This window comes from Pinus tabuliformis, chromosome X (genome assembly GCF_031772625.1).
Source record: "Pinus tabuliformis cultivar Carrire ecotype Pingquan chromosome X, CPIR1, whole genome shotgun sequence".
NCBI lineage: Eukaryota > Viridiplantae > Streptophyta > Pinopsida > Pinales > Pinaceae > Pinus > Pinus tabuliformis.
The window spans coordinates 629,595,018-629,609,511 of NC_142308.1; the positions used below are offsets into that span (position 1 = coordinate 629,595,018).

The 14,494-nt window shown below is 35.0% G+C and overlaps 1 protein-coding gene across 1 annotated transcript; it reads right to left on the reverse strand.

Annotated features, from left to right (window-relative positions):
- Positions 1–1,813: 1,813 nt before the first annotated feature.
- On the reverse strand, positions 1,814–9,888 carry LOC149141574 (putative serine/threonine-protein kinase PBL7). Its single transcript, XM_089447513.1, has 7 exons — positions 9,010–9,888; positions 8,646–8,887; positions 5,275–5,407; positions 4,886–5,144; positions 2,671–2,803; positions 2,279–2,368; positions 1,814–2,173 (listed from the first exon to the last, which is right to left on the reverse strand). The coding sequence occupies exons 1-7, from the start codon at positions 9,239–9,241 to the stop codon at positions 2,039–2,041; spliced, it is 1,224 nt and encodes a 407-aa protein (XP_089303639.1). The 5' UTR covers positions 9,242–9,888; the 3' UTR covers positions 1,814–2,038.
- Between the last annotated feature and the right edge of the window lie 4,606 nt (positions 9,889–14,494).

Consider the following 14,494-nt stretch of genomic DNA (forward strand, 5'->3'; position numbering starts at 1 on the left):
AGACAAGGTCCTCGTTAATATCAATTTAACAAACATCCTGGTAAACATTAACTCAAGGTTGAATGCAAAATATTTCAGGTTCACATCGCCTAACATACCAGTCAAACATTAAACGAAGGTCCTTGCTTACATCAATGTAATAAATAAATCAATCATTGTCAATTTGACAATTCCAGAAGCAGAAAACCATTTGCTCCAAATCAGTAAAAACTGTTACAGTTACAGTTACAATTGAACATGAGATATCAGGTACAACACAATTCAATTGCATTGCTTATCACTAAAGTTTCACTCCATTGGAAACAGTAACACAACAAACAAACAAATTTCAAATGCAACTCATCTGCACAACAGAGTATTTAAACATCCGCAGGCTTTTATTTCAGGTAAGGGTTGTCTCCAATTGCCAGACTTCTCTCTATCATCGATGTGATTGTTATGTTCGCTCGTTATCAAATTTGGTTCTGATAAATACTTAACCAGAGAGGGGCTCTATGCTTCGACCTTTTGGGGCTCTGTGATTCGACCTTTTGTTTGCAAATTTGATCAACGGAAAATATAATTTCAAACTAGCTATTATATGAACCGTTAGCTTTCGCTCAGGCTCATGAAGTCATCAAACTCTATTTGAAAAAGGATGCAATATAGTTTTGAGGTTGAGGGTGCGGAAAGGTAGATCATTGCAAGGAAGCATCTGTTTTTAGAAAAAAAAACCTACAGTGAAAAATCTGGTTTATCGAAATGTTTTTAAAAAAGATGCAATATAGTTTTGAGGGCAGACAATTATCTAAAAATAATGCAATATAGGTTTGAGGGTGAGGGTGCAAGGAAGCATCTGCTTTTAGAAAAAAATTCTCTGCAGTGAAAAATCTGGTTTATGAAAGTATTTATAAAAGTGAAAGTATTTATTAAAGTTTAAACTGTTTTGATTTGGGAAGTTTATTTTTTTTTAGGAACTATTTGGAGCTGAATAGAATTTGAAGTCTATTTTTCTTTTTTCTTTTTTTTTTTATATAAATATAAATTTTACGAGTAAGCTAACTGTGAGGGTTAGATTAATTGGTCAAGTTCTTGTAAAGCACCATTGTTATTGAAAGATCGTGGATTCAATTTTCTTAAGATTTGCAGGTTAAGTAAATCTGCCTAATACATATATTTGCTAGACATAGCAGCCACCAATTTCGCTGTAACAGTCACCTATCTCCAATCCTTACAAAAAAAAAAATACATTATTTTAAACAGTGTTCAAATTAGATAAATTCAACATAATTTATAATAACCATATAACCATATGTAATGATTTGATTCAATATAAAGTTTTGGTAACAATATCTTATATGACACGTATTATTCCATTTAACATATAACTAAAACCAATATCTTTACATAACTCTATAATGGAAAATATAACTATAAACATATTTTAATATACATTTAAGGGGTAAGATTTCACTTATTTATCTATAGTTAATAAATAAACCAATATATTTACACAACTCTGCAAAACATGAGTGAAATTATTTACAAATCGATTCCAAACACCAAAATTCTAGAGGTTAGAATTGGTAATAAAACATACTTTCTTATTGCTTACATCCTCCTACACTAAAACATAAATCCTCCCCACGATAGCGTAAAATTTCACTGACCCATCCATAGTTAATAAAGAAAGGAAACTTGCCTTTCTGCTTCGCATTTGTAATTATGTAAAACAGGTCTTAACAGAACCGGTGATGATTTAATGTGACTTTGGCTTTAATATAATGAACCAAAATAGTGTGGGACACCAAACGATCAGTCACCGTTCTCATAATAAACAAAGCTCGGCAATTTATTACTTACTTTTATTTGGAACAGAAAAATGAACTGTAAAAGTATACATATCATGTTAAGAAATGGCATACACAGTAAAAATATATATAAACATTCTCGATAAAACAACCTTTGAACATTGAAAAGGTTCAATGTTATTCTTTTTGGGAAAATACAGGGTAGGACCTCATCCCTGAAATGAACTAGGATTTGAAAGGCAACCCAGTTATCCGCAAATTAGTTTACGGTTCTTGGATTGAGCGCGGTGCCTGACAAGGGGAACCAGTGACTGCGCTACATCGGTCATGAACGGCCGATAATCTGCTTCGGGTTGGATACACATTGCTGCAACTGCTGCAACCTGTAGAAGGTAACAAGTTACACGTTAAAAATAACAAGGAAATAGCAACAAACAAGAGGTTTCAAGGGATATGTATGACCTGATTCACTAACTGATAATTATTACCTGTATTAGTTCCTTCACAGAGAACTGTCCTTTCAGAGCAGGATCCACCATTTCCAGAAGCTTCTGTCGATCAGTCAGCCTAGGAAGAGCCTATCATACAAATGGATATACATATATATAAAATTAGATTAGTGCCCTATGTTATACATCAGGTTCCAACTGTTGCTGTGCATAAAAGTATGTTCCAACAGTTACTGTGTATAAAATGAGCAATTTTTTTTGGTGAGACATAAGAAGAATTTGTTTATCACAAATATTAAGCACTATATATTAAAAATAAAATGTAAAAACAATAAGTAAAACATTAACTGCTTATTTTTTACTCTCATAACAATGTACACACATACTATACAGATTTAAGAAAAATAAAAGAAAGTAAAAATGATAGATACCCAATTAACAAGGACACCTTGTCCAGGAGGTCTCTTCATATCGACAGGCACTCTTGCAGTCAAAAGCTCTAACAGCACGACCCCGTAACTGTACACATCTGACTTTGTGGTCAGGTGCCCCGTCAAAATGTATCTGTGTGCAGCCATCAAGCTCAAATAAGTCCGGGAAGTCTCCTTTATGGCTTTTGGGAATTTATCGAATTTATTCTATAAAAATGAGTTTAGGTTTTGATGTGAGTTTTTTTAATAAAATGATTTAAAAATAAAGATAAAAAAAATATAATAATATAAAATTATTAAAAATAAAAATTTATAATAATTTTAATTTTAATATGTTAAGTTTATATAAATCATAAAATTTAACGGTCAAATTCGCCATACATCAAGTCAATAAAAATTTAAAAATTTTAATATGTTATATTTTTTATATGTAATAAATTTAAATATAAAATATATTTGCAATAACCTAATATCTTTTTTAAGCTTGTTGGTGTGTTCTTGCTATAGCTTATTGGATTAGGCATTTAAAACCACATAGAATGTTTAAAAATCACCTGGAATGGTATCAAGCTGATCACACCAACTTTTAGGATGGTTGGTTTTTAGGTGTCTCTTCACAGTTACCATAAGAGAGCTATATAAAAAATAAATGACCCTTAAACCAATCACACTGTATTTTAACCATCCATCATTATCAATAGTTTCATGCTTATTATGAATTTGACTAAGTGGTTTTAGCTAACTATTATATTTTTTTTGGTGTTTTTGGCTAGAATTTGGCAAAAACAATTTTGGTCAAATCTTGATCTTTGCTGTTTAAAATGGGTTTTTCACTGTATATATGGATTCAGCAGCCTGAAAAACCTCAGAAGCACTCCTACCTATTGTAAAAAGTTGATAACTCAAACTTATGATTCCAACAGATCCCTGCCAAATTCTGAGCAAATTGAATAGGAAAATATGTCAGAGAAAACCTCCAAAAACATATAACAGATAAACTACTTCCAGATGTGTCTTGGATTTCAAACATCCTTGTATCTATTGCAAATACCATAATATTTCAAAAACTAAATAAACATGAACAAATGTTACCATTTAACTTTGTTCAATTCCATATCTAGAATTTGCAACTTTGAAATTGACATAAGCTCAGATTTAAGTTTTAACAGTGTTGCTACTGGAGGCAGATTGAGTTTAAATCCAGCTCTAAAAAGCAATTAGGTATCTCTTCCCAGTTACCATGGAATGCTATATAAAAGAATACCCTTAAAACCAATCACACTGGATCTTAACCCTATATCTTTATCAACAGTTTCATGTTTATTATCAATTTGATTAATTCAATGTGAACATATGTCTTTGGATTTTAGACATCCTTATAGCATATTGCATATGCTAGAATATTCCAAAAATAAAGTGTGCATGAACAAAATCCACTATTTTTTACTTTGTTCAATTCCATTTCTGGAATTTGCAACTTTACAGTTAACATAAGCTCAAATTTAAGTGCTATATAAAAAGGACCCTTAAAACCAATCACACTGGATTTTAATCATATTTCGGTATCAATAGTTTCTTGTTTATTATCAATCTAACTAATTCAATTTAAGCACGTCTTTATATTTCGGACATCTTTATGTTTATTGCAGATGCCAGAATATTCTAAAAACTGAATGGACCATTTAACTTCTCGTTCAATCTCAACACCAAAATTTGCAACTATGTCAATATGACATAAGCTCAAATTTAGGCATGGAAGTACCATTTAACTTTGTTCAATTCCATAACCAAAATTATTGACATAAGCTCAAATTTAGGTAGGGCAGTACCATTTAACCTATCTTTGTCAATTCCATGACCAAAATTTTGCAATTATGTCATATTATGGCAGTACCATTTAACTTAACTCTGTTCAATTCCATGACCAAAAGTTTGCAATATATTTCATAAGCTCAAATTTAGGTATAGCAGTATTGGTGCTGTCAGATTGAGTTCAAATGCAGCCAGACAAACCAAAGCTTGAAAGGAGTTAGCCTCCCATCAGAGATTAGCTGAATCCATTATTAGCAATTAATTAGACTGGTTTCGTAACAAAAGTGCCCTTGAATTTTCCAACAAAAGTTTCAGAAAAGCAGATCTATACGAGCAACATCTACAGAAATTTTGAAATGTTGCTGGACTGGATGTAATTCAGGGTCAGGGAGAGGGTCCTTACTCGGGTGCAACGTATCCTTGAGTGCCCAGGACTCGTGTCGATACATGGCCATTAACCTTATCCGAACCCAATCTGGCCAAACCAAAATCAGACACTTTGGCTTTGAAATTGTCATCCAACAGGATATTGCTGGTCTTAAAATCTCGATGAATAACAGGAGGTGTGACGAGTTCGTGAAGGTATTCCAGGCCTCGAGCTGCATCCAAAGCTATTTTCAAACGTGTTCCCCAATCTAAAATGAGAGGACTTCCCGGTAAACCTGATGATCATGCACTTAATAATTGTCACTATAACGAAACTGCAACCAGAGAATGACATACACTAGCAAATTCATGCAGAATTTGTTATAACTTTTTAGATTTCATATGTCTGAAAGTGGTTGATCTTACCGTCAGAGTAAAGATGTTCTTGCAAGTTTCCCTTGGGCATATAATCAAAGACTAATAAGCGTTGGTCTAGATCAGCACAGTACCCAATCAATTCAAGAAGGTAGGGGGAATGCAGACGGCTCAGAAGGTCTACCTGTGCAACACCAAAAAAAATCAATTTCATCAATCACCATAGCATTCATTACTCATGCTTGCATATATTTGGTAGTACTTGGTTTTTATGTCTATTAAATCTAGTCTCCTTTGTAGTTTCTTATATCATAGTTTCAATATACATTATGGTAAGGTAGAGTCATAACTAAGTGGTGCTTCAGTTGACTAGTTTTTGGCTTATGATTATTTATCGGAGGTTTTGTATTAGTGAATGCTACTTTCTGTTATTTAAGTGGTGTTTCTTTTTCAGGAAAAAAAAGCATGATATATTCATAAATGAAGATTACATATTGCAAATACAAGAAGCATATGCAGGAGCATGGACCGAGCCACTAACAAAAATACTCCAAAGAAGTATCCAAAAAAGCCCTCAGACAGGGCAGCAGATAAAGGAATAAACCCCAGAAAATCTGCTTAACAGATCCCAAATAGAGCCACAAAAGGCCAATATTTGCCCCAAATAACCAGGCAACCCATCTATAAGGTGCAGAAGTGGCACCAATGCACCAAGCAGACAAGCCTCTGTGGAAAGAGAGCAACCAGCGCTAGATCTGTCCACCCAATACGAAAGGAGAGGCACGAAATGAGGAAGAGAGCAGCAAAAGTAGCCACTCCTTCCCCGCCCCCTCAAACTCTCCGCCCGAATCAGACGAGAAACAGAGGAAGAAACACTGCCTCAAACATCCACATCTGCCTGCAGAAAAAGACCATCGAAATCATCCATAGAAGCGGCACGAAACAGAGCAGAGCGTTGCTGTTCCCTCAACGCTCCAAAGGATATGCCGCGGCCAGAACAATCCAAACTGCCGCCGAGAAGGAGAAGACCCACCGGAGCAGAGACATCACCGGGGGCAGAGGCGGCAAGGGTAGCCACCTCGCCCCCGCTCAGAGAAAAACTAAAAGACCAGAAGATGAAACGAGCCTGCGAGACGAAACCCTCTCTGCTTGCCTCTCGCCTCTCGACTCAGAAGAGCCCGCACCTCACGCCGTTCGCCGCTTGCCTCCGGAGAAACCCCGCAGAGTCGCCGCTTGCCTCTGGAGAAGCCCTCGCTGCCTGTGGTGAAGCCCTCGCTCGCCTCTGGTGAAGCCTCACGCCGCTCGCCTCTGGAGAAACCCAAATTTTGTGAAGCCCTCACCGCCTGTGGAGAAGCCCTCGTTCGCCTCAGGTGAAGCCTCGCCGCAGCTCCCCTCGCAGCAAACCCTCAGCGCTCACATTTAAACCCTCTGCGCTCACCTCTAGAAAAACCCAACTTTTGAGAAGCCCTCGCCGCCTGTGGAGAAGCCCTCGTTCGCCTCTGGATAAGCCTCACCGCAACTCCCCTCGCAGCAAACCCTCAGCGTTCCGCAGCTCCCTCGCAATAAAACTTCAGCGCCTGCTCCCCTCGCCACAGCTCCCCTTGCAGCAAACCCTTAGCACTCCAGCCTTCCGCAACTCCCCTCTATGAGCGGAGGTATCACCGCAGCTCCCCTCACAGCAAACCCTCAGCGCTCCAGCCTTCCGCAGTAAAACTTCAGTGCCTGCTCCCCTCACCGCAGCTCCTCTTGCAGCAAACCCTCAGCACTCCAACCTTCCGCAGCAAACCCTCAGTGCTCCAGCCTTCCGCAGCTCCCATCCTATTTTAGTGGTGTTTCTTATCATATAATAATCATATTTTTGAAATTGTTGTCGTTGCTATTTAAAGAGTGAGAATACCAATTTTTGACATTGTAAATCAATACTGTGGAAAATCAATATTTTCACTCTTCAATATAATGATCAATTAATTTCCTATTTATTTAAGATTTTACCAATGTGTATGAACATAGGCCAATAAGAGCAGTCATGAGAAAGTGGTATCTTATTTAATAGATTGATTGATTGATAGACATTTTTCTTTTCTATAGTGTTTTTGTGTGACTCTATATAACATTATGTCAATAAAAACAATCACAAAAGAATGGTATCTAATATTAATATAATAAATTATAATTTAATTCACATAATAATGAATTAATTGTTAAAAGAATGGTATCTAATATTAATATAATAAATTATAATTTAATTCACATAATAATGAATTAATTGTTATGTAATATGTGAAATTAAAGAATTTTGTAAACTTATAAATATTATATTAATGAAAAAATATTAGTTATTATCACAAAGTAATGTTTTTTTTGTTAGTTTAATTTTATTAATATAATGATAAAATAATAGTTATATATATATATATTAGGTCAATTGGAGTTATTTAAGGTGGTTGGGAGAAATTATTATTATCTTTGTTAGTGACATGATAAACTATAATGCCCTATGTTTGTAATGGACGCTTCCTGCTTATATATATACATACTAGGTCAATTGGAGTTATTTGGGGTGGTTGGGAGTAATGGTTGTTATCTTCCCTATCCAGGATCAAATCTCTGTTAATGACATGACGAACTATAATACCTATATTTATAATAGGAGCTTCCTGGTTATGAATATTATTGTCTTAGCTTTGACTAACTATAATGCCTATATTTATAATGGCAGCTTCCTGCTTATAAATATTATTGTCTTAACTTTGAATTTTGTAAATTAGTAAGTGAATTTGTTGCAGTCACGATTGCTGTTACACCAAAACCCAGACACATCGCTAGATTTAAGCACATGCCACGAAACACACAGGAGCGTTGCAGCGATTAACGGGGAGCGCAACAATCTCCCCCCTCAACGGGAGCCAAGTGTGTTTCGAACTTGAGACCTTTGGCTCTGATACCACTTGATGGAGTGACAATTGCCGTTACACCAAAACCCGCAGGTTTTAGTAAACAGACACATCGCTAGATTTAAGCACATGCCACTAAACACACGGGAGCATTGGATCAACACTGCCATTAACGAAAGCACAACAGAATTTACCTGTAACCTGACCTATTACCAGTAACCTTACTCTAATCTCAATACAGTAATTTAATTACTAAAATTTAGGAAAATATATATATACTCTACCTCCTCTACTATTTTAAATTAATATATATTTATGACACTTACGGCTAAAATCTAAAACAATATACATATTCTACCCCTCACCTACTTTATGACATTTTGAAATACCTTTGAAAATATAAAACATATCCTGAGCCACATTTTGAAAGAACTTCTAAATATAAAACATATCCTCAAAACCCAAACCCATTTTCACACTATGATTCAAATTATTTTCAGTCTATGATTCAAATTAACAATGAAATACCTCGATTCTGAACTCGCGTTCTCCTTGTTTGCCATCTCTGCTGAGCTGTTTGATTGCTGCTACTCTACCATCACCTAAAATGCCTTTATAAACTGACCCAAATCCTCCATGGCCGATTATGTTGGCCGGGCTAAAGTTATTAGTTGCAAACTGCAATTGTCTGTATGTGAACACCTGTGCACCTGTCTCATGCACCTGCATGGCAGGCAGAATGTATTCCCCTGTGCGCTTTCTCTGTAAATCTGAATGAATATCAACAATGGCACAAACAATTTGATCAGCCTTCAAAACCTAAATGGAAATGGCAGAAACAAAAAACAAAAAATGCTGTCTGAACCATGAATAGATTGAGCACTCACTCTACCTGGAGTGTTGAATGCATCGTACTGCCGACCATATGCTCCATCCTTACGGGAAAAGGATACACTTCTCTTTTTGCGCCGTTTGCAGCCATAGCAGCCACCAATTACTATCAACAGAGCCACCAGACTGGAAAACACTGCCAAAAGTGCCACCAGTTCATGCTTTTTGTGGGAGCTACCTGCTTCCTGTGACAATACTGCAGGAGATGGGGCAGGAGTTTGAATTCCACTCATGGTAACTCACGAAGGCTCCTCAGCCTGAACACTTTTAAACTCCTAGCTCCTAGCTCCTCACATTATTCTTGTATATATCTTGACTCCACCTCATTAACAATACCCAACCCTCCACTGAACTACACACAGAAGTTAAAACCTTAGTTGGGTAATGGGTAGTAGCATTTTACAGAGCTGAACATGAATGACTAAAATCCATGGAATCTGGTCACTTTAACAGTTGCAACAACCCTATCCAACATTATGCAGAGAATGACATTACAGAACATTACTGGAATATGGTTCATGACCATTCCAAAGGTCCTGAGAATAAGCAGATTTTGGCCTGAATCAATTCAGAGTAGCTTCAAACAATGAACATACCGTTGCAGTCAAAGTTTACCTAACCTAACATGTTAGACCCAATTCCAGAAAACTCTGTACATGATCAAACGCCATTGCTGAAAAATATTAAGTAAATGGGCACTCCTCATGCTATAATCTTAACGATTGCTATAACAGGAAATAACTCCATAAGCCCAGGCTATCACGCATTCTAGGCATTGGACTGCGACATGGGCGGTGGAATGGGCAAGCAGTGCCGGGTATAATTAATCTGAATCACAAGTTCAGCTACTCACTTGTAGTTTGGTGGGGAAATTTATGGGTCATTAAATTTATTTTCCTTTAAATGATCCCGCGTGTTGCTATCACAGGTTGCTCTCACTTAAATTTCGGTTGACGTATGAGAGTAGGATAGTTAGAAATGGCGATATGTCACTCTGGTAAAGCAGTAAGAATTATGACAGAGAAAGGCAACCGTGGCAATAACATGGGGATTAATAAATTATTTTTATTCATTTATTTTATTTATTTTATTTTATTAAAGTAGTAGGATTATTTTCATTTTTAAGTTATTATTTTATTTTAATTTATTGGAGATATTAATTCCTATTTATCTTCTATTTAATGTGATATTTTTTATTTAAAAAAAAAATTATTAATTATTGCAATTTTTATGTAACTTATTTTAGTTAAAAAGTTGTTAGTGAGTTCTTAATTTAGTGTATAGTTGAGATATTTTCTCAACTAATTAGATTGTGGCTATTTTCATGTCTAATTTTTTGTATAAATATGTGATCTTCCATGAAGATAATAAGGTATGCAATAAAGTTTTGTGTGTGCAATAATTTAAGTTGGTGTGCAATAAATCTAATAAAATTTTGATTGTACAATAATTCTAAGTTGGTGGTCCAATAATTCAAAATGGGTATCAAAGCTAGTAGCTTTAGTGTAAGTCCCTTACGGGAGGCCCAAAAATATGAGGAAAATGTGAGATTAATCTATTGTAAGAGTAAAGCAACATAGATGTAGGTGTGTGATAGTAGATAAGTTGTCGTTTGAGTGTTTTGTTGAAGGTTTTTTATGTGTTTTTAGGTGATCCGCCATATAATGAATGGTTCTTACACTAAATCCCTACCAAAGCTCTAGGAAACAAGAAAATCTAACCCTCAAGCTCGTGAAGACAAGCCACGTTTCTCTTCATGCAATATTCTGAATTAGACAGTTGCACTCATATGTTGTAGATTTGAAAGGTTTCTAGCTAAATATATGACATGATCAATTCCCATTAAAATAATTCCTTCTTTAGTTTAAGTGTTTCAACAATTCTTTATCTCATTATCCGCTCTTCCTGGACGATGAGAGGTTGGAAGCAGAGATATTTTTAGGAGAAAAATTTTGCCAATTGGCTATTTTTTGGACATTTTCTCGAAAATATATTCACCCATCTCATTAAAATTTCACATATCTTTTTACATACATATGATTAAATTGATGATATTCACTAAAAAATTACCAATTTTAATAACAAATTACATGTTTTTTAATTGAATATTTGCCTACATTCTACATGTAGGTTTTTCAAACCAAAATAGTCATTTATAATACTATACATCAAAATAATATTTGAATTCTTAAAAAATTCCTTGGTTGGAAGTGGCAATTATATGAAAGAGGATTTGGGGAATTATTGGGACGAGGTTGCATATATGCATGAATGTGATGAGAAAGGACATCCCATGTGCTACAATGTTTATGGTGTTTTCCAAGACAATGAACTCTACTAGAAGACCATTACCAATGAAGCCAAACGTGAGAAGTTCCTACAATGGAGGGCTTAGTTTCTTAAGAGGAGCATCCTACAACAACTTAATTTTAGTCCTAGGGGTGTCAACTCCATGGTTCATATAATTGATCTCAAAAACAAATTAGCCTTGACTCTTGGAAAAAGTGAGCTCAAATACACTGCCAATTAGATCTCAACCTGTTGCAAGATAATTACCGTGAATTCATTGCCAAAAAGATTTATATCAATGCCTCGTGGTGGTACTTGTCTTATTGTACAATCATATCTCAATTTGTCTCTCCATGAACTAGTAGCAAGTTTGTTGTTTCCTACGCTACCAAGGTGTTGGAGACCTTGTTCAATTATTTTTCTCTAGAATGTGTACCAAAACACTATGGAGGTTTGAGATCCTAATTTTAGTGTTGTCGTCATCCTTGCATTTATTAGGTAGTCTTTTTTCTTAGATATAGATACATAAAGTCATAGACGTTGTGCATCTCATAAGCTAGCATCATTATTGACACATAGTTTTCTAAAATCACTAATAAAAATGGAGTCATTTTTCGACAGAATTTTATCGCCATTGTAATGACATTTTGTCGCTATAATGATAAAAGGGGGCTTTGATAAACGTGGAACATGGTATAATCACATTATCGACCTTTTGCCAAATTCATTGTAGTTTGTAGTTCTGACAGTTAACACACATTGGTACACCGACAAATGAACGATTAATATGTCGTCAGAATGCTGACGAAAGGAGGACTCTTATGGTATCGCATGATCGAAAATCATTGTGGTCAGTCTACCACCGAAAGTCTACTTACTTCGATGAAACTAGTCATTGAAAGACCGATGGCTTTTGACGTAGCTCTACCAACACTCTTGGGCATAGAAGTCCAAAGAATGATGGAAAAGTAAGCATTAATAGACTGACAACAGACAATTTTTTGAAACGAATGGGTTATATTGTCGATGTTAGCATCTGTCGTAATAGAGATGAGTACTAACCATCATAAGATCGACACCAGGCATTTGTTTATGACAAATGTGCTATTTTGTTGACATTAGCAGCCAATATAAAACATACAAGTAGCGATTGACATAAGACGAGTGCCAAGAGATTTTTTGCAATGAATATGCTATATCATTGACGTTAGCAGTCGTTGTAAGTTCTGACATAAGAGCGACAAGTAGAAATTAGCAATCGTTGTAATACCGACAATTAGTATTAAAAAAGAAAATTGCAATACAATGAGCACAAAGACTCTTCTCTAAATTAGTAATCTATCAAACACTTCATTGCTCTCAATTTCATTGTGTTCCCATACAATTTCTTTCTTAATTACCTAGATTTACTTCCTTTACCCACTCAAAATCAAAATCAATATACCTTGATATCTTAATTCCCATGGTCATATTTGACTATGTCAACCGCTTTGTATATTTTTATATACCTTGAGATCTTAATTCCCATGGTCATATTTGACTATGTCAACCGCTTTGCTTCCACCTATGAAAATTTAGTTCATTCATATATTGTCATAGTACATGCTTTGAAAGGCTCTATGTGCCTTCTTAATTTGTTTTAAGGTTTGAATAATGGAAGCTAAGATTTGTGACACAAGAATGGTATGCAATAATTTATTCCATCCATCATGTTGGATGGAAGATCTCATTCCTTGTGGTGTTGAATTAATTCAATGGTCAATTATAACACAATGATTTTTGAATGATGTGGGAATTCCAACTACCTTTGGATGCTCCTACATCACAAAGTGATTCAATTTCAGATCAATCATTAATATTGAAGGATATCCAAGATTAGTGGTTGTCCATTAGTAGAGAAGCAGATCATGAGGGTCTATAAGGCAAATGAGAATATAAGCAAGGAGGAAAAAGTAACAAAGGAAAGACTACAATTTTTTGGGAAATTAATTGAAAATGTGAAATGTTTTTATCGTGGCAAATATGGCCACATGTAAAAATACTGCATGAAGTGTTTGTGTAATATATACAATCAAGGGAAACTGGGTAAGAAGTGAGCAAATGTTGTGGAGCATGGAAAAGTAGCTCATAATTGGTGGGCATGTCCAAGAGGAGCAGTTTTTTACATCCATTTTCAACAATTTCAGCTAATGATTTCCACTTTTATCAATTTTGTGGCTCATGGTGATTTAGCCAATTCTAGTATATTTTTTGTTAAGGAATTATGGTTGTGGGTTAATATATGATGTACTGTAAAAGATGAAGTTGATTAATGGTAACTATTAGAGGGACAACTCTAAACAATTTCCTGGTATTCCTGGTTTGGGTTTCCAAGGTAAATCCATATGAAATATGTGATTACCATTGTTTCACTTTTATGTTTATTAATATTTTTTTTATGCATTTCATTGTTGTATAAGATTTAAAACTTACAAAATTCTCTTCATATTTTCTTGTTATTGTTCTTTCTTTTTTCTTATGGACAACTTCCAAGATCTCTTGTCCTTAGTCATGCCTACCTTTTCTTTCCATTTATTGCCTAGTGAGGAAGGATTACAAGAGAATATAGAAGGAATAAGTTTTTCTTATTCTCTGGTGAGATATCAACGAAGAAATCTAAATAGCTAAGCTTTTGTTGAACTTTGAAATTTAAGCTCTCAAGCCAAACAAGCCACCTTAGTATTCTAAAACTATTTGTTGTTAGTAACTTTTCACTTTTGAGCATGTCCCTACATGATGTTTAATTCGATCAAATTATGAAATGCATAGGTTTTAGAGATAACATAAAGTGTTATATTGTTTTATTTACAATGAGGATGAGGAGACATGTGGATCACATGGAAGATAAATGTATTTATTTTTCTCTTCTCCATAAGGCACTCAGAGACTTAGATATATAGTTGTTTATTAGTTTCTCTGATATGTTCAAAAGATTATTTTTTCTATGCATCTTAGAATATGTGATTTCTCTTTCTACTTTGAACATATCATGTACACTAAGGGGTTGAATATTAGGAATTCTAGTATGTTTAGTGCATTGGGAAATAACATAATAAGATCAAGGACAAGTTGCATTTTTTCTTGTTACATTTATCTTCACCACCATAGATTTGGAATTCGTAGTGACTTGAATAAATATCTCAAGTAGCTCATAACCA

What these genes read in the sequence shown, in the direction of transcription:
- LOC149141574 (XM_089447513.1), bottom strand. Translation starts at nt 9,241, where the DNA reads ATGAGTGGAATTCAAACTCCTGCCCCATCTCCTGCAGTATTGTCACAG. An exon ending in AGAACATCTTTACTCTGACG is followed by an intron (nt 5,145 to 5,274) that starts GTAAGATCAACC and finishes CATGATCATCAG; the next exon opens with GTTTACCGGGAAGTCCTCTC. An exon ending in AAGGTGTCCTTGTTAATTGG is followed by an intron (nt 2,369 to 2,670) that starts GTATCTATCATT and finishes TTTGTATGATAG; the next exon opens with GCTCTTCCTAGGCTGACTGA.